General features: G+C 39.0%; 1 protein-coding gene across 3 annotated transcripts in view; it reads left to right on the forward strand.

The window, feature by feature from the left end:
• The window catches only part of LOC120790560 (arf-GAP with coiled-coil, ANK repeat and PH domain-containing protein 2-like), a 55338-nt gene that overhangs the window by 14682 nt on the left and 18425 nt on the right, over positions 1-22231 (forward strand). For 2 of the 3 annotated variants that reach the window (XM_040128222.1, XM_040128221.1), the window contains exons 2-9: positions 1245-1302; positions 3377-3496; positions 4363-4416; positions 7003-7061; positions 8194-8377; positions 11909-11953; positions 12035-12130; positions 17324-17398. In XM_040128222.1, coding sequence (XP_039984156.1) covers positions 1245-1302; positions 3377-3496; positions 4363-4416; positions 7003-7061; positions 8194-8377; positions 11909-11953; positions 12035-12130; positions 17324-17398 — 691 coding nt within the window. Of the gene's footprint in view, positions 1-1244; positions 1303-3376; positions 3497-4362; positions 4417-7002; positions 7062-8193; positions 8378-11908; positions 11954-12034; positions 12131-17323; positions 17399-18845; positions 18858-22231 lie in introns of all 3 variants that reach the window. The other variant, XM_040128220.1, reaches the window with a different exon arrangement.

The raw sequence follows: 22231 nt of genomic DNA on the forward strand, positions 1-22231 counted from the left end.
CAAATGGTGTCTTTTGCTGCTGTTTTTCACAAATAGGACATGATCAGTGCTTACACAGCAAAACATCAGCTCAGAGAAGAAGAAATACCTCCATATAACATTATTAGTAGTGGTTGCATTTGTCTTATTTATTGCCTTTTTGCTCCCTTAAATGTTAGGTGTCTTATGAAAATCTTTCTAATACTCTATCTACCTTTCCTAGATTGAAGTAAGGCCACAGTAACCTGTTAAAACGGTACAATTTATTACAAAGATGAGTGGAGATTAGTTCACCAAGCCAGCACTGGGATCAGGTGTTTGAGCTTCTTCTTCTCCTGTCGTGGCACTGTGAAGCTCGTAGGCTGTTGATCCTGTGGAGAACCAAGCTGTGCTTTGTCACGTTTTAAAGGGCACAATGCCAGACCTGACTCCAGCCCTGTGCCATTACCCAAAATGGCAGCTCTCAGTTGGGCTGCGTCTAATGGAGCTTTTGACAGTACTTCACAAATACACTGATCAGCCACAACATTAAAACCAGTCACCGGTTTTAATGTTGTGGCTGAATGGTGAACATATGTGTGTGTGTCTGCGTATATATAAACATAAATAATATGCACCATTCTGATCGGTGTATATACTATCATGTATCAGAAAGAGGCTATAATGTAGAATATCGGCATGTCGTGGAGCAGAATTGTTACGCTTCACTTGAAGTAACTCCTGTATTTAAAAATGGTCAAGATGTTGATTTAGATGTGACAGTTGGGCAAATAGGAGTCCCATAATCATAGAGCATGATCAAAAAAATCTGGTAAAATAATCAAGATAATGTCAGTAATAACTGTGCTGCTCTTATACTATACAGTATATGCATACACTGCTTATTGCTTCTTTTCTACTTAAGGTCAAAATAGTGATTGTCTTAGAGTAATTGTCTTAGCTAGTGCAGGAAGTGTAATATAGAGTAAGCAGATATATTTTCGATTTATTTTAAACATTCTTATCTGATTAGTCAGTAACTGGTGGACACGGGACACGCAGGACAGATGGTAAAAAGGGAAATGGTTATAAATTGACAAAGATTATAAACCATATTGGCACAGAGGGAGTACATGTTATTTACATAATGATTCCCCTGCGTTGTGTCTTTTATCTCTGTTTTTCATGTCGCATATGAACGCCTCTCAGTGTCGGTGAAGTTGACAGTATTGAGTCATGGTTACACTTGATTTCAATTGGTTTTTTTTTTTTTTCTATCCCCACAGAGCCACCATAGAGGAAGTGGAGGGGGATGTGTGTGAGTTGGAATCCAAGCTCGACAAAGTGAGTACCACCCTTGAAAAACATTGGTTAATTGTTCATTTGTTCTGCTGTGTGAACTGGCAGCTACAGGCCATCCTGTGAATGGAAAGTTGCAGGTTTGTCTCTGACCTTGTCCCCATTATATCCTCTGGCTGATTGCCTTTGAGTAAGACTTTAATATAGACACTGTGCATCTGGCTCACACTTTGATTAAATATGTGGGTGTGTATGTGTTTCAAAAGTACTGTACATGAAGAAAAATCCATTACACTGTAATTTGTACTGTAATCGGACAGTTTACCTCTATAATCCCTAGAAGTCATGAATCACTACAGTGTTTAACAAGGTTAGACAGATTCTAGTCCTTGTAACTTACAGTAAGCTAAAACTGATTTTTTTTGTTTTTTTGTTTTGTTTTTTGTTTTTTTGTCATAGTTTGCTGTATCTTAGTGTGATTTTCATTTTACTCAAATGAACTAGATCAAAGCAGTAAACCAACCACACAATCTAGTGTTAACCAATAGCAGTACCCTGCTTTGACTGCAAACAAATTCCTCCGAACAATAGTTGTTCACTGGCTGAGGACAAGGCCTCGAGCTTGGAAGATCCCAGGTCATTGTTCCTGGACTCACAGTCTTACAGAGTCCCACCCTCCTCCTCGCCCCACCTCTGGCACTCAGCTCCGGCCCCACTTTTCCTTTTGCTCCATAGAAGACTGATCTGCTGAAGAATGGTTGTGTTTGTGTGCATGAGTATGGCTGTTATATTGTGTGTGTGTGAGTGTGTGAGTGTGTGAGTGTGTGAGTGAGTGAGTGAGTGAGTGAGTGAGTGAGAACCGTGTCAATATTAAATCTGCTCTTAAAGAGGATATTTTCCTAAGAGGGTTTGTAAACAGACTGGAGACTGTAACATTGGCTCTCTGGTGTGTTATGGCTGTGTTAAGAATTCCTCGCCCGGTATTCATGCTAGCTTCTATTTTGAAAATTTTCTAATTTCTGGACTACATTTTAATAAGAAATTATGTAATCAAAGAAGCAAAATTATAGAAATATCAACAAGCTTATGCTAAAATATGATATACTATAAATAAATCTGCATGCATTAGAGTAATGGTGTAGTGGAGAAAAGTACTGACTTGCATAGTCTAAACTAAAAGTTTATAAAAATGTGTTGCTGCATACTATACTAACAAGCAAACAAAATGTGGTGCTCCAACAACAGAATGTGTGTGACCACAAGTGTTGCAGGAACAGAAACAAAAATAAAAATATTTTATGCAAATGAAATCACAGAGGAAATGCAGATTATGATGGTGTGTGGGTGTTTACATGTGCCAGGGTATTCGAATAAAGGGTCATCATCCACCTTGTCTTGTAAGACCCGCTCATATGTATTAATGATTTACATAAAGACAAAAACACGAAGGGTCACTTTTAAAGTTACCTTTTACCTTTTAAACCTTAGCTACTAAGACAGTTATATATTTGAGACTAAATTCATTTTTTTTTTTAAATATGAAAAATTGATATTATATAACAAGTATTATTTACATGAACATATCACTTGTTAATTTGACTTTTTAGTTTTTCAGTTTTTATTTATTAATTGAATGTTCATCATTTACTAATCAGTTAAGGAAATTGCTTAAAATGAACATTTTTAGTTGAGTATATAGCTGCTTTTACTGTAGAGGCACATGACGCTGTCTCATCTCCTGTGTGGGAGTGGATGGAGAACGGCCAGAGTTTGTTGTGAGTTTACGTAACCTGGAATCATTTTTGCCCCCGATGAGTCAGAAGGGAAAGAAGGGCCTGTTGTTAATTACAAAGAAGCTGTCTAAGCATCTTGTTTTTCAATGTTATTCTTATGTTCTGCAGATCCACCGACGACCACGACTCCTGAATCTATTTGTAGCAGGAAACTTCAAGTGTTTTTGATAAGAATGAATGCCCTGAAGAAACGACCAGCACTGTTTTCAGTTTCTCTTCCCTCAAGTGTTATCATCTTATCTCCGCTTCTGTCTATTATTGCATTTCTACATTTCTCTCTCTTTTTGCCCACCTAAGTATTTGCCTCTTTGTCTTTTTCTCTCTAGTTGGTGAAGCTGTGCATTGGGATGATTGATGCTGGGAAAGCCTACAACGCAGCCAACAAGCAGTTCGTTAATGGGATCCGGGAGTTAGCCCTGCAGTCCACCAGAGATGAGGTCATCGAGGTAAACAGAAAAACAATCTGGCTTGATCTCAGATAGAAAGTCGCCAGCATTAGTGCTATTGCAGTGTGGGGGTTTTTTCTTATTTTCTTTTTATTTTTTTGGATGGGAGGACGCCCCTTTTTAAATTTTATATAATGGTGAAATATTTAATATCATTTTAAGTTATTAAACAATAGTAAAATTTAAAAAAAACATCAGTTTGAATCAGTACAGTGTAAAACCATAACTGACTTCCTCCTAGTTCCCAGATGTGAAGAGGCCTGCACTTCCTCTCCATTTACATGCACTACCTTAATTTCTCTCTTGAGTAATGTGTTTTCATCCTTGATGACATTACCAGATTAAATCTAAATTTTAAAAAATGAGGCCTGATAAAATCCTGTACTGTCCACTGGGTCTTGCCGGGGTCAGATGTTTTGTTTTGTTTTGTTTTGTTCTCTAACATGAATTTTGCATGGCAAGGCAAGCACTTCCTCTCTGTCTTTGTGTACTTCTTTCAATGCCTCTCCCTTGGGTTTGAACTTCAGCCATTTCATGTATTTGGAGAGAGTAACTTAGCCAAAAGAATTTTTTCCCAAGTTCTCATTTGTCTCCGAAAAGACCATGGTTTCCATGTAGCCATACCTGTCTGACAGAAGAGTTTGTGTCTGTGCAGGCGTGTCTGTGGTGCAGCACTCGGCAGAAATTTGTATTTCATCCCGTTTATTATTTGTGCAGCCTTGTTTTCATACAGGCCTACTTTTTATTGTTTGCCCTGTGCAGTTATTTCTGTTTTATTGTTATATTCTTAAACGTCATGGGCTAAGAATATATGGTGACATTCTCCCTCTGCCTCTTTCATGGATGTCCTTCTTTTCTCTCTACAGTCCAGTCTCACAAAGTTTGCTGAGAGCCTGCAGGAGATGATCAACTATCACACGGTATGCTGTCACTGTCATGTGAAACCGGATGTATTATTATCATTTTTTTCCCCCCTGGCAGCTGGGTGATTTAAAAAAAAAAAAAAAAAAAATGCTGGGCTGACAGTCTGGAAGAGCTCTTTAACTGTCAGAGTTTTATTTACCGCTGGGAAGGACAGAAGAAGACTACGAAACGGAGAAAATTGGTCTGTGAATGTAGGGCCACTGATTTGAGGAAGGGAAGCAGAAAGTGTCCAAGAGCCACTCTTTAAAGGATTAGCAATACATTTAGCCTTCGGCTGCTTTCGTGGGGCTATGCCGAAGTACAAAAACTTGGCTATAACAATCAGCCTCCTGGTGGGATTTCATATTACTGTAAAAATGCGAAGCAGGGTGTTGCTCAAAATGTGTGTGTATGAACAGCAAACACTGCCCGCCATAAAAAGTGGTTGAAATAAAGCCCTTTGGGTCAGATGAAACAAAACAAAACAAAACAGAACACATTTTTTCTTTAACCTTGACTCAGATATCAAAATAGCTTTGTGAATTTTTTTTGTCACTTAAGAAAAAAAACCCCAAACCTACTTCCCCCATCATGTAAAGTCAGTGTCTCCTAAAATCTATGCCTCCCATAGTGTGTTTATCTACTGAAAAAAAATAATGCATTACAAAAGTAAACATGGTCGTGTTCAACGTTTTATAATGTGGTTGTCATCTTGAAGAAAGCTGAAATACAAGAAAAAATATTTGAGGCTTCAATCAGAGTAATATAGGTATCCTGCTGGCCTATGGGTTTTATTGCTTGGTCTTCGAATGCATGCAACTTCCAGCCACTAAATCTTGAACAATAAATAAACATGAGACCTTATCCCTGACCCCCCCCCACACCAAACTCTCTAGGAGGCTAGTAGGAGAGATCTGATTATTTGGCTCTTCTTTCCCAGAATCCCCTTGTTAGTCTAATCAGTTGTCAGTCTCGGGCATGACATTGACATTTAAAAATGGAGACACGACTCTTCTCTGTTTGTCCTCTCATTAAGACAACCTTAAACAAAGATAGGAGGCACGGAGTGAGCTGGAGGCGCCTACACCACACTGAAAATTTTTCTCTTGATCTCCCTTGTCATGTCTTGTTTTCATTTGCTCTGCATAACATGTTCAGAGGGAGTTTTCCAGCCAGCCTCAAACTATCTGACATATATGTAAGAGTAACGTAAGTCTTGCTCTACCTACTTGACCCTAAAATGATCTGTTTAGATCATGAACTTAAACTTGATGGTGAATGATAATCAGGCAACCAGTGATTTAATAGGCTTTATATACGGAAGATGTGCAGTAAGTAATAACATTAATGAAGCCACTGTTCCATTTAAGTGTCCCAAAAGGCACAACACAAGGTACCTGTTACTGGCACAGCTACATTGGACATTATTGTTACCAATTACACCTGTAGTTTTACACCTGTAAAAAGACCTGTTCTGTACATCTGTAAATGATATTACTACCACTTTAGTGGAGCAAGAAAAAATATGTTGAAGACACTTTTATTCAGGTTTATTTAATTTATTCATCAATTAGTAGATTAGTATATTTGATTAATCGGCTGCTATTTTGATAATTAATTAGTGGATTGATTAGTATTTTTTTTAAGCAAAATGCCAAATATAGTTATGAAAAATGTCACCTTGGACTCAATTTTCAGATGTCTTATAGACTAAGCAATTCATTGATTAATTAAAACAAAAGGAAAAAAGACCACAAAAAAAAGCAGATTACTTAATAATTAAAACAATTGTTAGTTGCTGTCCTAATTATTTTATTCATACTTTTCTCATGAACTTAATGTTTTAAAAGTGCTAAATTTAGCATTATTAATTTAGCTGTTTAAGCTGAGTGCAGCATTAAGCTTCTTCCTTGAGACAGGCAGTTTATACTGACTCATGGCAGAGTCTTTCTTCACCAAGTCCTCTTATCAGCTACCTTGACTAGTCCCCTAAAAGCCTTGAGGAGCTACAGTGACTGGGACTGTGACTCAACAACGGAGACTCTGGTCATGTCAGCTGACTATCCGCTAGGTTTTTGCCACTCAGCGATCTTTGAGCACATGATCCACTCAAATACAGTGCTCAATCTGTTAGTCACTGGTAGCTTCTTCCAGCCACACTGCTCATATTGTCTTGTCAAACCATGAAATGGCACTGACGCCCTGTTTAGAGAGAAGCGTTTGTCCGGCCTTTTGCCTGGTATCTAATTTTTAAGGAAGCATGCAGGTTAATGAGGATATGACTCGCAGCCAAGAGTAAACAAATCACGTCATTTCTCGTGTTTATTTCTTTATGAGGGGAGTTTACAAAGTCAGCTTGTTTGTGTAAATGTAGTTGCTTAATTGCACCCTGTAATGTTAACACAAATCCTCCTAAACAGAGTTGCTGAATGCTGACTTGCTAAACATTGTGTGGTCTAGAAAGAGAATACACTTATTAGCTTTTTTGTTGTTTTCATAGAGAAGTGATGTTTAATCCCTGAATTATTCAGATAACTATAGAGAATTTTTTTTTCTTCCAAAAACAGAAAGGAGCATTTACACTTTTCTTTCCTTCTTCACAGATATTATTCGATCAGGCCCAGAGATCAATCAAGACCCAGCTTCAAACATTTGTCAAAGAGTGAGTATTAATTGAAGACGCTGAAAAAAGCTGGTTATTTCTCTAAGCAGTCAGAGCTTTTGAAGAATGACCTAAATTTACAAGGCACAGTACATAAAAATTTAGGGATTGGACAAATTTGAGGCAAAATTATGTACCTCCACTTAGAAAAATCATGTTGGCCGAATTGTGTGATTAGATGTGGAACAGAGAAAGGCTTCTTGTGAAATAATGAATATGCAGAAGAGGCTAGAGGGATGTCTCATATCTGATGTGCACAGGATCTGGACAGGGCATGTTATTATATTACATCACTAAATTATAAAATTATATTACTATATATAATAATATCTTCACATCTACTGTAGACCTCATTTCGCCTCCTAATACAGCACTGAATTCCAGACTGCTTGTATAAGTGCAGGAAGCAGTGGAGGCTTCTCTTTTATTTCATTATAAGGATTAGCAGTTTTTGCCCCTGGCAGAGCAGGGCTAAACACCCACATCAGCAGCACACTTCCTTCCCGCACAAATATTCATGAGCTTGCACCACTATGTGAATTAATCTCACTCAGGCAAAACATAACAAAGAATTAATTTGGGACACACAGTTTAAGGACTTGTATTTTGTCCTCTTCCTCAAAAGTCACTTGCACACACACAGCAGCTTTGCATTCACAGGAGCCAGGTCAAGTAGTTTCACCAAATAATTTTGATTTGTTTTAACCTTCTTGGATTTCCAGCTGACCAAGATTAGGGAAATCACCATTGACCTTGGTTATGTTGCTTCATATTCAGAGATAACTTCCTGTAACACTTCACCTTTCCCCTTATAAGATTTTGAAAAACGAAGGGAAATGTCTTATTTCACCTTGGTCATAGAGTTTGTGAAAACCCATGAAAGTTTACCCCTAAATTATGTAAAAATTTCATTGTACTCCTGTATGTATTTTGGCATTATTCTAGGTTAGTTCCACCCAACTCAGGTAACAGGATTAGAACAAGTTGTACTGAAATCAACTGTTACTGAACAAACTGAATTTATAAAACCTTTATCCTCACACCCTACTGAATAAACTTCTAACTTAATTTCCCATTTACACTCCCATGCAATTAAAAATGTTACTAATATACCTCTTTTCCTTTTTGCCAGTGACCTCCGTAAGTTTAAAGAGGCCAAGAAGCAATTTGATAAAGTGAGTGAGGAGAAGGACGCAGCACTGATCAAGAACGCCCAGGCACCCCGCAACAAGCAACATGAGGTGGAGGAGGCCACCAACATCCTCACTGCCACACGCAAGTGCTTCCGACACATCGTCCTCGACTACGTCTTACAGGTAGAGCAGGGCAATGTGGCCAAAAATCTTAACATAATGTCTTCTTTTTTTTCCCGTATTGATCAATATCGATCAATAATGTATTTATTATATTAATTTAATATTAATTAATACTATTAATGAGGAATGAAACACATTCAACACATTTGTTAGACCTCTCGGATACACGCAGTGTGTTTCGGTGAGTAAAACTGAATGTAAACATAACTTTGTTTACAAGGAATCTCTACAGGTTACCTTGATTTGTAAAGTTCAAGGGGTATATTCAGATTAGGGTTTAATCCTGAATAAATCAGATACATTTTTTATGGTTCTCAGTTATGATTTATTTTTGAGATAGTAACTTGATCTCTCTCAGTACATGCAGTCTTCATGAAATTCCTTTTAAAGTAGAGCCTCATTTAAGTCCATTTCTTGCAGCCCAACAAACAATACATTGCATTCTCTAAAGTGATACAAATTTTATAATGGGTCTATATTTAGCAATAGATTGCTGACATGCAGTTTTTAACATAGAAACTTTAAAAAGCTGAGCTACACACTTCCGCAGATAATATTTCTGTGTGCACCCTAGCCAACATGGATTTGGATATAAAACTTAATATGCTGAGTCAGGTAAAAGATGCTGATGTGGCACAGACAAGGATGAGCAACAGCTGCAGTTTGATTCTTTTACATACGAAAGGAAATGCCCAAGCTCATCCACCTGTCATGGTCCGCAAATCAGATTGGATTTAGCTCAAAAACATGGCAGCAGTAGCTTCAACAGGACACAGAGAGTAGCAGTTGCTTTAGTTTCAGTTGTGTCAGCAGGACTAGTATTAGTAAAAGTAGGTAGAAGTAGTTTTTGATTTTTCCTTGGAAAAAGTAACAATGACATGATAATAAATAGTGACATACTACATCTGTATGCACTTGCATAGATAGATTTGTAAACACACAGCCCATTAATAGTGTATATAAATGGATTAAATGCTGCGGTCTTCTCATATTTAGAACTAAACCTTTTAAAAAGTTCCTCTTAATTTTCACATTAGGATTCAAATTTTAATAAGATCATTTGAGAACAAGCAGCAGAAGAAGAAAACAGAGAGAGAATAGCTGAAAAGTTTTTATTATTATTCATTATAAAAAAAATTATAAAAAAAGTTAAGATTTATCATTTCATTAATGAGATACCGTAACATATTTGGTTGCAAAACAGTTGCTTTTTTTGAGGTTGAATAATCTATACAGTGGGAAATGACTTTCAGGTGACAAAATCAAATATCGCACATATCTTTTTGCATAAATATGTTCCTCCTTCTTGTACTCTTTGTCAGTCTGCTTAGATCTGTTGGAGCTTTTTCTGTCAAAGCTGCAAAGATGTCTTTCGCAATGAAAAGTGCTCATGTATCATTGAACACATCAGCTGAGCCCTCAGTCTCTCCTCTTAGCCACAGCAGCACTGATGAATGCTTCGTGCTTTCTTATCTTATAAAGCAGCTGCCAGCCCTGTTATTGAATCTCCCTCCAAAGAACAGACAATGCTGCATGTGCACAGTTAGCTCCAAAATTAGATGGTGAAAAGAAACCCAAAAGCAGGTTTCAAAATAGGTTTGGCAGTGTACTCCAGCGGCCCACTACGTAATCACTGACTCATAAAATGAAGCCTCGCTTACAGAAATTAGTTGCCTGTTAGTGGTGTTATAGGAAATCTATAGGCCTACATGCTAGCACAGCTGATTTAAATGGGTCTCCTTTAAATTTTCACATTTGTGTAGTGTTGTCATCACTTCTAAAATGCAGCTAACTTCTGCAATTTAGAGGATACATTTGAAATAGATTTCAGCTTCATTTTTTTTGTGTTTTTTTTGTTCTTTTTAGATTGTTTTTGTGGCATTTTTGCATAATTACACAGTGCACAGTTTACAGTGACATGCAAGATGGTAGAGGGAGAGGAAAATATATGACAGGGGTTTTAAGCCAGGCTTGCATTCATGACATTTTAAGAATGGAGCATGTCTCTTTTTTTTCTTCTGTGCCACGTAGAGCTAGATCGTGAAATGCTAAAATTTGAACTTTGGAGTTGTTATCAAGCCTAAAAAAAAAACGGATGTAAAGATAATGAGATGAACGGGTAATACAACCATCTGATTTCACCCTGAAAAATGTGTGATCACCACTGACATACAAACTAGTGCCTAAAATTTAAATACAAACAATGCAGGAAGAGCAGAAGCACAGTTACTAAATATAAACAGGTGTTGTATGTCTACAAAACTTAAAAAACCTGAAATTTCCCACGCCTTAATAGGGACTAGTTCAAGCCTAAATTTTACCCAAACATTGTGTCTTCATAGTCCTACAAATAGGGAATTACCGCAATTTACCAACCAATTACCAATCAAATGCTCATAACTTTTGCCTGTGGCTGTTGTGTTTGTTGACACCATATGGCACTTTGCCAGTTTAACAACCATCGTTTACAGATGCTGCTCCAGTCAAAACTACTAATTGACTGTAATCAAGAGAAGTAGGGGGCTTGTAAAAGTTGTGATGCATCAGACACTGTGGCTAGCAGATGGAAAAATAAGGTTCCTTCCCTGAGTGGGTGTTTCATCTCTGTATAAACACAAATGTGGTTAGTGTTGCTAGGGAAAAGGGCCTTACAACCTCCAGACAAACAAAAAGTAAGGTTGTGAACTTTTATTCAGTGGATCAAAGTGTTTTGTCCCTGATTTACCAAACACTTTTTTGTGTTTGGTAAATCAGGGACAAAACACTTCGAAACCAATGGGCCCATGTTAACCCACAGGCATGAGGCATAGTGATAAATTCATTCAGAAGCTGCCCTGCTTTTCATAGTAGCCATATGCATCTACCACTGCCCAGTCAGTGACTCTGCTACTGTAATTAGTTCCTGTCTGTCAAAATAAAGTCAGCTAGCATGAGTCTGCATTCACAACCAGCCATAAGTTATCCCTAGTGTGCAACATTAGCCTAAGATAACCTTAAGCAGCACAATGGTGAGAAGCTCTGGAGGAGAAGCCACACACACACACACACACACACACACACACACACACACACACACACACACACACACACACAAAAGGGGGGGGGGTGCAGGACATTGATGATAGGTGAGAAGGGCTACAGTAGCATAGTTGGGTCAAACATGAGACGTAGGGCTCCCCCTGGTGCCAGCTTCCTTTAGGACTACTGTCCAGTACTGCTTGGGGTGATGGTGTCATTATTCAACTTCCGTACGACTCATTTCACGCTTGTATGCTTTCTTTCATTTGCCTTTTTCTTAAGAGGTACTTTTTTTCTTTTAATCTCTCAGTATCTTACCTCATTTCCCCTTTTCTTCCCCTCACTTTCTCTCTGTGCATCTGTCCCTCAGATGTGATATTGTCACTGTAGATTTTCTTTATTGTAAATCTGTAAAAAAAAAAATTTTTTAATCTTATCAACATGCAGAGTATGATCAAGCAGCATCAAAGGTAAAAAATCCCCCCCTCACTCTTTTATTTTTGTTCATTACAGATCAATGTGCTACAATCCAAGAGAAGATCAGAAATCCTGAAATCGGTAAGTATACTTCTATACCACATCGAATGACCTATACATCATTCCTTTTTACTCTTTGAGTAATTGCTATCTTCTCTACAGATGCTGTCCTTCATGTACGCCCACTTGACCTTCTTTCATCAAGGATATGACCTCTTCAGTGAACTACAACCTCTTATGAAACAGCTTGGAGGACAGGTGCAGGCTGCAGCATAAACACATGCACAAACATGCCAGTCACTTAAACCCACAGCCTCAGCAGCTGTCCTCAGAAAGGACACAAAAAAAAAAAAAAAAATATATATATATATTTGAACATTGGGTTTGAAATCTTAATGACATTATGTCCCTGGCCTGAATGCAAATATTTGGTTTTGACTGAAGTCCCAGATATCCCAGTATACACACACAGAGATGAACAAAAGCAACCAGCCAAATTTAAATTCTTTGCGCTGTATGCATAAATAGCTGTATCCCCACTCAAAATGCAATATGTCAAACTTGTTATATAGTTAGTATTACTTCATAAGGGTTATGTCATATTTTTTGATTTATGTTATAATACTGATGATGTAAAAGTTACATTTTTCTTATTCATACAAGTTATTCCTTAACCAGCACTGTTAAAAAAAACTAAAATCACTGCAATGTAATGCAATGTAATTGAGTTAAAATATCATGTTATCATATCATATATAGTAAAACTGATTTTATTACATTACACAACTCTACCGAGAGATGTTATACAGTTTGTCAAGGTATTAGAAAAATTTGCTTTCACGTTCAGTTGTTGTCAGAAGTTGATGAAATTGTCCCCTGGGAAAGTAATTCAGTTGGCTTAAAATTCAAGTGTCACTTCCTCCTTTTAGTTTTAATGCTTCTTGTAAAAATACACACTACACTGGTCCCGGACAGCATGTGCAACGTTGTAACAAACATACAGCATAAACTCACGCAACATAAGCAAACATCAAGCTATTTTTAGTAGTGTAGCAGAATAACTGTTTGCTATGTTTACATACCAGTGCAATGTCATATGTAAACAAATTTTATTTATTATGTTGGCAAGGAAAATATTATTTAAGCGTTTCTGTTCAGAGCCTCATCTAAAGTTAGAGGAATTGTTGCAGGTGAGACCCCTATTTACAGCTGCAGCATTAAGGAAAAGTACAATTGCACTTTGACCTTTAGCCTCTTGACAACCTCTCTCTTGTTTGTGTGTTCCTGCCTTTTGTGTGTGTGTGTGTGTGTGTGTGTGTGTGTGTGTGTGTGTGTGTGTGTGTGTGTGTGTGTGTGTGCGTGTGTGCGTGTGTGCGTGTGTGTGTGCGTGTGTGTGTGCGTGTGTGCGTGCGTGCGTGCGTGCGTGTGTGTGTGTGTGTGTGTGTGCTTGTGTGTGTGTGGACTGCTATGTTTTCATCAACTGATGTTTAAGCCCTGTGTGTGTCTGTGTGCATCCTCTGATAAACCTTCCCTCTGAACCAGAGGGTGGGCCAAATGTGACTTTAAGATGATTATCACAGAGGAGCTGCTGTTACAGTGAGACGGAATGAGGAAGAAAGCGGGCCAGGGGGCTGGAAATGGGTTTTCCCGCAGTCAGACGCACAGGGCTGACAGTCAGCTGAGCCAACAGCAAAGAAACCAGGGTTTCATACTGAAGGTTGTGGAATATAAACTGGTGGCGCTGAAGCTGGAGCAGTAGTAGCCCAATGAGAAGATGGCATTTCTTAAAAGTGGGTGCAAGACCAAGGAAGGAAGTCCAGCTACACAGTGAGGAGTCAAGGAGGAGCTTAGTGTAGCTCGTAAACATGTTTTTATGATGTTTGAACCAACAACAAAAAAAGACAAAAAGGAACTAATAAGTGTTTTTTATTTGAGAAAGAGTAAAATGGACCACTTTGGAAGCCAGATCTGAAGACTCGAGACAGTGGTCCTCTAAATTGGATTAAAGAAAGGAGTGTGGTTTCTAACCCTCATGCTCTGAAGTTGGAACCATCAGACGTTGACACTATCAAGAAATTGACAGAAAGAACCAAAGAGTGCCAGGAACAAAGAAGGGGGAAGACAGGACCCACATCAAAAAGCAGATTTTAGGAAGCAATAAGAGGCATAATGTAATCTTTTCAAAGCAAAAAGTGATTGAAGTAGAATGGAAAGGCATGGACTCTAAGTCTGAGGCTTCAACACTCAAAAGACTGAAGAAAAGAAAAGCAAGGATTGTGTGACGAAAAAGGAAGAAAAGTGAAAAAGACCCTGAAGACGGGGGGAGAGGGAGATAGAGGGTTGGTTTTAAGCCTGATGAGTAACTAGAGTATAACTGCAGTGTGTGAATTGTAAGCTTGTCGCATTGAATTTGGAGCAGTACGAAACCAAAAGGAAAGGAGGAACAGAAACTGAACTGTTGGAAGCAGCGACAAGAAGATTCTGGATTATTTCTTTTCTCCATCATGAAGTTGAAGAAGGTGGAGAGGCTATGCAGGGAGGTGTGGAGGAGCTGTCAACAGGTCTGATAATATGACTTGATGCCTCTAACCAATGAGGAAGTGATCAAGGGTGGGAAAACTAGCCACCAACAGTAAAGTAGTACATGTTCTCCTAAACCAAGTCAGGAAAAATGTGGCATCCAAAGTATAAAAGTGATGTGTGCTGTTGCTTCCTATGAAAATGCTAGTACATTCTGGTCTATATCTATTGTATAATTTGGGGTTGGTTACAAGAAATGATAGAAGTGGGAGGTAGATGAATAGAGCTGGTTTCTTACCCTGGCCTGGAGTAAAAAAGATGTACAGTGAAGAGCACAGGGGTGTCAGTTGGTCTTGCACGATAATGTCAGCAGTGCGGTTGGTTTTGCTCGGGAACAGAAGACAGAACATTAAAATTTCCCAGCAACCTCTAGAAACATAAATGATGAAGAAAAAAAGAAAAAAAAGGGTGGTCAGAAAAAAACAGGAACTTGGGTTATACTCAGTAGATGCAGAAAACCAGCGACTTTTACGATACTGTTTCTGTGGTTGTTTGAGAATGAGTTACTGAGCTAGTATGTAGCTGCAGCTGTAACTGATACAGAAAGTCACAGCAGGGCTGACGGCAAGTCACTTAAACAGGGAAATATTATCAAATGTTTTGTAAAACCACAATCAACCAAGATAAGCTGAGATTTCTGAAATTCCATTTTGAATGTATTTGCACGAATTATGATTCATGTCAAATATGCTACTTTTTCCATCCTTGCTGTTGGAAACAGCTAGACTGCTACTAAATATAAAATACTCTGCTGAATGCATCTTTCCATGACACAGAGCCTCAGGGCTGAGCACGTGTTGAATGAATATATTCATTCAGCGGGATGTTTTGTATCTTGACCATGAATCACGATGCTTGTCATCATAGTTACGTGTCGAGACAGATCTGAGCGGAAGGCCGAGTGATTGACTGAAAGGCTTCACTGTGGTGCTGTGGTCTGTAGGTGACAAACTGAGGCAGAAATGAAACATTTGAGACGATTTTCTATGCTGACGATGCCAGCGGTGGCTGCACAGTAAGATAGATAAGATGTTAAAGGTAAGGTGAGTCACTGACACAAAATATGTGAAGAGCTACACACAAACACAATCCTGCCTTTACAGATACAGATAGAAGCAGATAGACGGCACGGACTGGACTGGACTAGTTCTTATGGTGCGACAAGGCAAAACATTTCCCATCTGATGTTATCGGCCTGCCTCTTTGCCGTCCACCCATTTCCTCTAAACAAAACAAAAGACCCGGGTCCCTCCAATGCTGTCTTCTCTGAATATATCAGATAGCAGCATTTTCATGTTCATATTTATTTTGTGAAAGAGAGCACAGTGTCTTTGATGTTCAAAAAAGCAGAATGTAATTTTGCTAAAAATCTTGGCTGTTAAAAGCTACAATGCAAAACGTTCTGCGCCATCAGAAAGGAAGTAAAATGCTGGTTCCGCCCTCCTCTGTGTCACTTTGTACTGTGGCTTTTCTGTTACCCATTAGTATGAATTGCCCTCTAGCTTGAAACTGTGGTTACTGGTGCCTGTAAAGCCACCACAACATATGTTAATAAAAAAAGCATATGATGAATACAGCTAATCCTTAGAAAATGTGCAACCCTCATGTTTAATAAGCCTTTACTGTCACTTTTTTTTTTTTTTTTTGGTACTGATTTCCTTTTCTTTCATTTTTGTCGTTTCTATAAATTCCCTGTACGTGATCGCCCCAAGTTACAGGGGGCAATGCTCATTCTGCAGAAACCCACATCAAATGTTTGTGGACAGACAGCTAATACTACGCATGCCAATTTTTTTTTTTTAGTCATTGATTTCGAGGTATGTCTTGCCTACACAGGATCGCAAAGAGACTGATAATGATTGTAGCTTAAAGTTGCATTGGAGTCCTAGGTTGGTTCAGTGACAACTACCGGTCTTCTTATTTTCTTGAAAAATCTCTTATCAAGCTACATTGCCTTAAATGAAGTGTAATGAAAAGAAACTGGTTGATCATATTTGATTTGTGGGCGGCTGGTAAAGCATCAGTTCCTGGCAGATAAATCTGTTACATACTCCAAAGTACAGCACTTAACAGTAGCTTCTAGCTACAGTTTGCTGACTGAAATTTTGAACCCCACTCATCCCTTATTCACGTGTAATTCTACATTCCCCCCTCAATCACTGACCTATAATCAGATACTGATCCTTTTGTGTTTGAAGCTCCAGACACGCTGATTTAGGTCACACTGCAGCAACAGACTATCAAGAGGCACAGAGTAGAATTTAACTGCTCTGAGGCAAACTGGCACATTTTCTGCATCCCCCTTTATCCTCCACAACCTCACTGAAATCCTTTTTTTTTTTTTTTTTTTTTTTAAATTGCTGCTTTCCTCTCTTCTCAAAAGACCCTTTGTCTTCCTCTCTGCACGCAGTCGTTACTCCTGGAGACGAGGAGAATCGATCACCCCCCATCCAATTTTACACATGATGAAGCCTCTGTAGCTCAGTCCATTTTTTTTTAAAGGAGAAAGTGTGTCTTGTCTTGATGTGGCCTGTGGAAAAGGTGTTTAATTGGCGGAATCATTTTTGCTCTCAAGATTGGAAAGGGAATAAGAAGCATCAGTGCACACACACTTAAGTATACTATCAAATTCAGTTGAAGAGAAACCTTTGATTTAAATGGACCATCATTAGATTGTGTTACTTACATCACTCTCTTCTCATCACCTTTTTCTGCAATTGTATGGTGAGATAAATCAACATAAAGAATCTGATGAGTACATATTTTGCCTTGAATAAGAGCTTAAATGTTTGTGTGTGCTGTTTCTGAATGAAATGTGTGTGACCAGGTGGTTTGGTAAGCTTGACTAATCGGTTGTTCTGTCTCTTGCAGTTGGACCAGCTGGTGGTGGATGCTGCCAAAGAGAAGAGAGACATGGAGCAGAAACACTCCACCATCCAGCAAAAGGTGCACACACACACTCACGCAATATGGTCCCATCTTCCCTCAGTTTTAAACACAAATGTACAAAACACATCAAACAAACTAATGTAGAATTAACCTCATTATTTTAGTACTTGTCTTCGCTTCTGCCCAGCAACCTGAAAAACACAGAAACATAAACACTTACTCAGTGTGTGTTTAGTAACTATATGGCAGTTACATCCTCTTGCCTTTGGCCACAAAGCCTTTCTTATTACACTCGGGCCTCCTCCCATTACAACTGAACCCCAGCAGAGTGCTGTGGGTTCTCGCAGGGGTCCCGTGGGTTCTTGCAGGACTTACCTTTTACCCCACAGCCACGTGCTCTTAGCCCCCTGATCACAACCTCCCTCACAACCACCACTGCTCACCTTCACTGAACTTTCTCCGGATGCTAAAATGCTCCATGCTAAAATATTACAAGCTTGTGCTATAAAGCACAAGCACTTGTAATCTTTATTTGTTAGTATGTTTAAATACTAAGGTCAACAAATCAATTATGTCCAATTGACACAATATTGCATAAAAAATAATATGCTCAAGGGAGTATTCATATACTAAAGCTACTGATTCCAGCAATTTAATATACATTTGTCATTTGAGGGAATGGAGGTAGTTCTCCGCTATCAGGTGTAAGGAACACCAGCTAACCATAATATCCCTAATGAGTTATACTTTTTAAAAAACACCTGCCACAAGGGTACACCAGAAGTTTTGGCAAGAAAAAACAAACAGACAATACAAGAAATAGGAAACCCAAAACTGTCAGAGCATTTTTGCCCCTACAGTTTTTTAATTTCGCTGACATTTCCTAGTTATTTGTTTGTTTGTTTTTGTCATAAGCGTCTTTTAATTTTGGAAACTGATCTCTTTGTAGCTTTATGATACCACAACAGTAAAGAGTTAAGAAGGATATGGACTGTTATGTTACAATATGTAGTGGTGGTGAATTGCCCTTACCTTTAATTGTACATCACACAACATCATTAACTTTAGACAACATCTGCCGGAAGCCCAGCTGTGGTCTGCTGGACGTCTGTTAATCTGTCTGCCTTGTCAGTGACGTTCAGTTCAGTCTCTAACTGTGTGCAAGTAGTACTTCTTCTGACGTGACTTTCTTTTTATGGACCGTCTGTCCTTTCTCTAAATTTTTTATCCCCATCTCATTCCCCTATATATTTCTTTTGCCCTTTCCTCTTTCTCTCTCTTCCCCTTTGCTCGGTCGGTGATGTTGCGTGTGCCAACTTCCGCTTGTCCTTGAGCACCTGTCCTCCACCTCCCCTCCCTCAATTTATTTTGATGCTATTTTTATGTCTCGCTCCCTCTGCTCTCTCGTCTAGCTGTTTGTACAAAGACACTCCTAACCAACTGCCTCTTCTTTTCATTCAATTCTGCTCTTTTTTTCCCCGTCGTCTTCTTCTGCTCACTTCAGGCTGCTCTGCGGGTAAGCTGTGTTACTCTTCCTTTTGTCCTCCCTCACTGTCGTTCCTGTGTCATGTCTGCATGGTTGGCTAGAAACTGTCCTCTTTGCTGTCTGCTCAGACTCCACTTCCCCAGCTCTCAACATTTGTAGGAAGACGAGCGAGCTGGTTTATCACAAGATTAAACTGGCATCATGCATGATATCATGCCATTTAACAGATTTCAGTTATCACACGCGTCCTTGTGCCTTTAGCAGTTTGTGTATGCTTAAATCACCTTCAGTTTGATTAATCAAATTAAGAAAGATTTGATGCCATTATGCCTTATTGCACATGACTTCCCACACTATACTCACTGTGCTTGTTTTGTGCACAATTGGGTTCAGTTAATCACAAATGTTAAACCAACTAAAGTATATTTGGCACTGGCTTACTTATGGCAAGAAGGAAGGCCTTTAAATACTTTTTATTTTATTTTAGTAATATCGCGAAGTTTCTAGTTGAATGAAGTCAAGCATGCCTTGTAGTAGTCAGTATAGGTCCAAGTGCAGTGGAAAGGCAATGCATTGTGCTGGTATATTTACCTTGGAAAAAGGCAAAAGCAACATTTTTTTTGTAAAGATGATTTGGTAACACATTACAATTATAACCCGTGCTGTACAGCACAACAGTGGCTTATTACTTATCCCAAACATTAACATTTCCCTAATATTGCAGAACAAAGTGGACAAATATTATTTAATGTGATAAAAGGCTCACAGTCTTCCCCATGCTGACCTAAAGTGAGCTGAGGTTTGGCATCTTTTTCAAAGACACTTCAGCAGGTTGCACGTATGTATGTAGACATCTGTGGGAGTATAAAGACAGGTTCTGTAACCCATCACACTGATTTCCCACTTTGCAATATAACCTACAATGCTACTTTATTAAACTATATTCAGTATAAACTGATTTTATGATCTGAATCTGCGTCAGTGACTAGGGTCATTTGCACTAACATTAACATAGCACACTTCTACACATGTCTCTGATACCTCCTCTTGCCTTCGTAGTTTCACTGGTGGTGTAGGTTGTATATTTTTGGAGCTGTCCTCATCACTTTCTAGTGTTGTGAAACTCCACTGGGTAGAGAATGTTTCTTTTACACTTCAGTATGAGCCAGAATGTGAGTTTTGAAAGCCATAAGGCTTGTAGAGGAATTAGTGAGTTGTTGGTGTTGATTGAGTGACCATATCAGGCCAACATCATTTTATGTGTCATTATGTGTTGTATACCATTTGGCTTTAAAACCTTTACTGACTGCACCCTTTAGGCTAGTTCTATTTTTTTGTGTCTTTTCATTCCTGTGCATACTGTCCACTTTATTTGTGCTTGCACATAAACCCTTCCCATTATCATTGTATTGATGAAACCTCCCATCCTCCTGGGAGTTGAAGTGGGTCCTGAGGTTGTGTTTAGTATGCTTCCTGTCTGCCTGTGTGCATTATTCAGCAGCAGCACTGTGACCACTAAACATGACAGTGTCACATTGGTGCTACAGGAGAGAGAGATGAGCTGCTGACTGAAAGATTTTTCTGTCTTATCTCGTAAAACACAAGTCATTGGTTTTGAAACTGCTGTGGGTTTAAAATTTTTTTCTGTGAGAATAAGCCGGAGTCCCTTAACAGGCATACATACTAAAGGCTTTTTTAATGTTAAAGGGTGAAAGTTAGACATTCAGCATGGTTAAAGGATTGGCTACTTACGTAACACACACACACACACACACACACACACACACACACACACACACACACACACACACACACATACGAGGGAGATAAGAGAGTGAGAGGAAAGCTGAGTGCACGTCTGTTAAACTGAAGTCAGTATAAATGTTTGATGTATGACCTCCTTTGCACAGTCCACTTGATTATTCTTACCCAACAGTCACACGAGTAACACTCACACACACACACACACACACACACACACACACAGGTGACCTTCGCTTAGAGCATGAGGCCTCAGGAGGAGGAGCAGCAGAGCACGTGACGAAAGTTTTGATAGACACACACAGAGCAACGGCAGAGGAGGCAAGAGACAAGTGACGCTGCCTATAGTGCCCACCTTTCACTGAGATGCTACACAGGTAGACTTTGAGCTTTTGTAATAGCAAAGATTCATCGGCCTCACGGGGAAAACATTCACACATACACAAAGTGGCACACACTCCATAAAATCACTGAAAAATGAAGATTTTCAGCCGTTTCCACTACGTTTGGTATCTGGTGAGTGCAACTAAGAGGGACTGAGTAAGAATATATGTGTGTCCATGCACGTGAAAGTGTCTCTGTACTCATCGCTATTTATAGTAACAGTCTGTGTTTATGTTTGTGCTTCTTTAGCCTGAGTGTGTCTCTTGTGTGGTCGCCATTTTTTATTTTGGCATATCCGTGATATCTAAAATTCCTCTGTGTTAGTGTGAGGACATACGTATTTATTTTTCTCTGTGTCGTTCTCTTGCTGTGTGTAACGTTTTAGGAGGTGACAGAGCTCGACTCTTTACCCGACTACCGCAACTTTTGTGCTTGGAGGTCGACCTCTGTACGTAGAGTCACCGCATCAATTTCCATCTGACTTCCGTTTTGTAACCGTACCTGCCCCTGTGTTTCGTCTCCTCGCCTTTCCTTTCCTGCTCATGCTAAGAGACTGCATTGCAGTGTTTGTGTTGATGTTTGCACCTTCCCCCGTTTCTTCATTTGAGAGTGTTACACATGCATTAAGTCTTGATGTGTCTTGATTGTGCGGCATGCATTCTTTTGATGCCTCATCGCTGGTCCCAGTGTCCACGACAGTGAACTCAGTTTGCTGGTTTAATGTTAGTGTGTGGGTTGTTGCTTTGCAGTAAAATAGTCATTTTTTGACTGTTTGGATAATAAATGAATATACCTCTGTTGTCAGACGAAAACCTTGCGTCTCTGAAATGTTTCAGGAACTAAGAACAGCAGCCTTGGCCACTACCTGTTTTTAAATATATGTAACAGGGTTGAAAATTATTCCTCAGGCCTAAGTGGTCACAGGAATTTCTCAACCGCTAGTTAAAACGAGAGAATAAGAAAAGTTTTCACATCACAGCATCAGCGCTGCTCTATATGTGTCTCATTTCCTGGCCTCAGGCTTAATTAGGGATTGTTGGTCATATAGCGTTTGCTTGTGTGTGCGTGTGTGTACATGTGTGAGTTAATGCACACATAGATCAAAGTGCTCATTGTCAGTGTCATGATTTCCCTGGCCTAAGCTGAATTTAGGGGCAGTTATTTTCCTACTCATTGTAGTAATTTTGTCCAACTTCTAGGAAATGATTTGTTGAATGCTTGAAATGGTATCCATCTTTCCATCATCTTCCTCTTCAGAA

This window comes from Xiphias gladius, chromosome 6 (assembly GCF_016859285.1).
Source record: "Xiphias gladius isolate SHS-SW01 ecotype Sanya breed wild chromosome 6, ASM1685928v1, whole genome shotgun sequence".
NCBI classification, from domain to species: Eukaryota; Metazoa; Chordata; class Actinopteri; order Istiophoriformes; family Xiphiidae; genus Xiphias; species Xiphias gladius.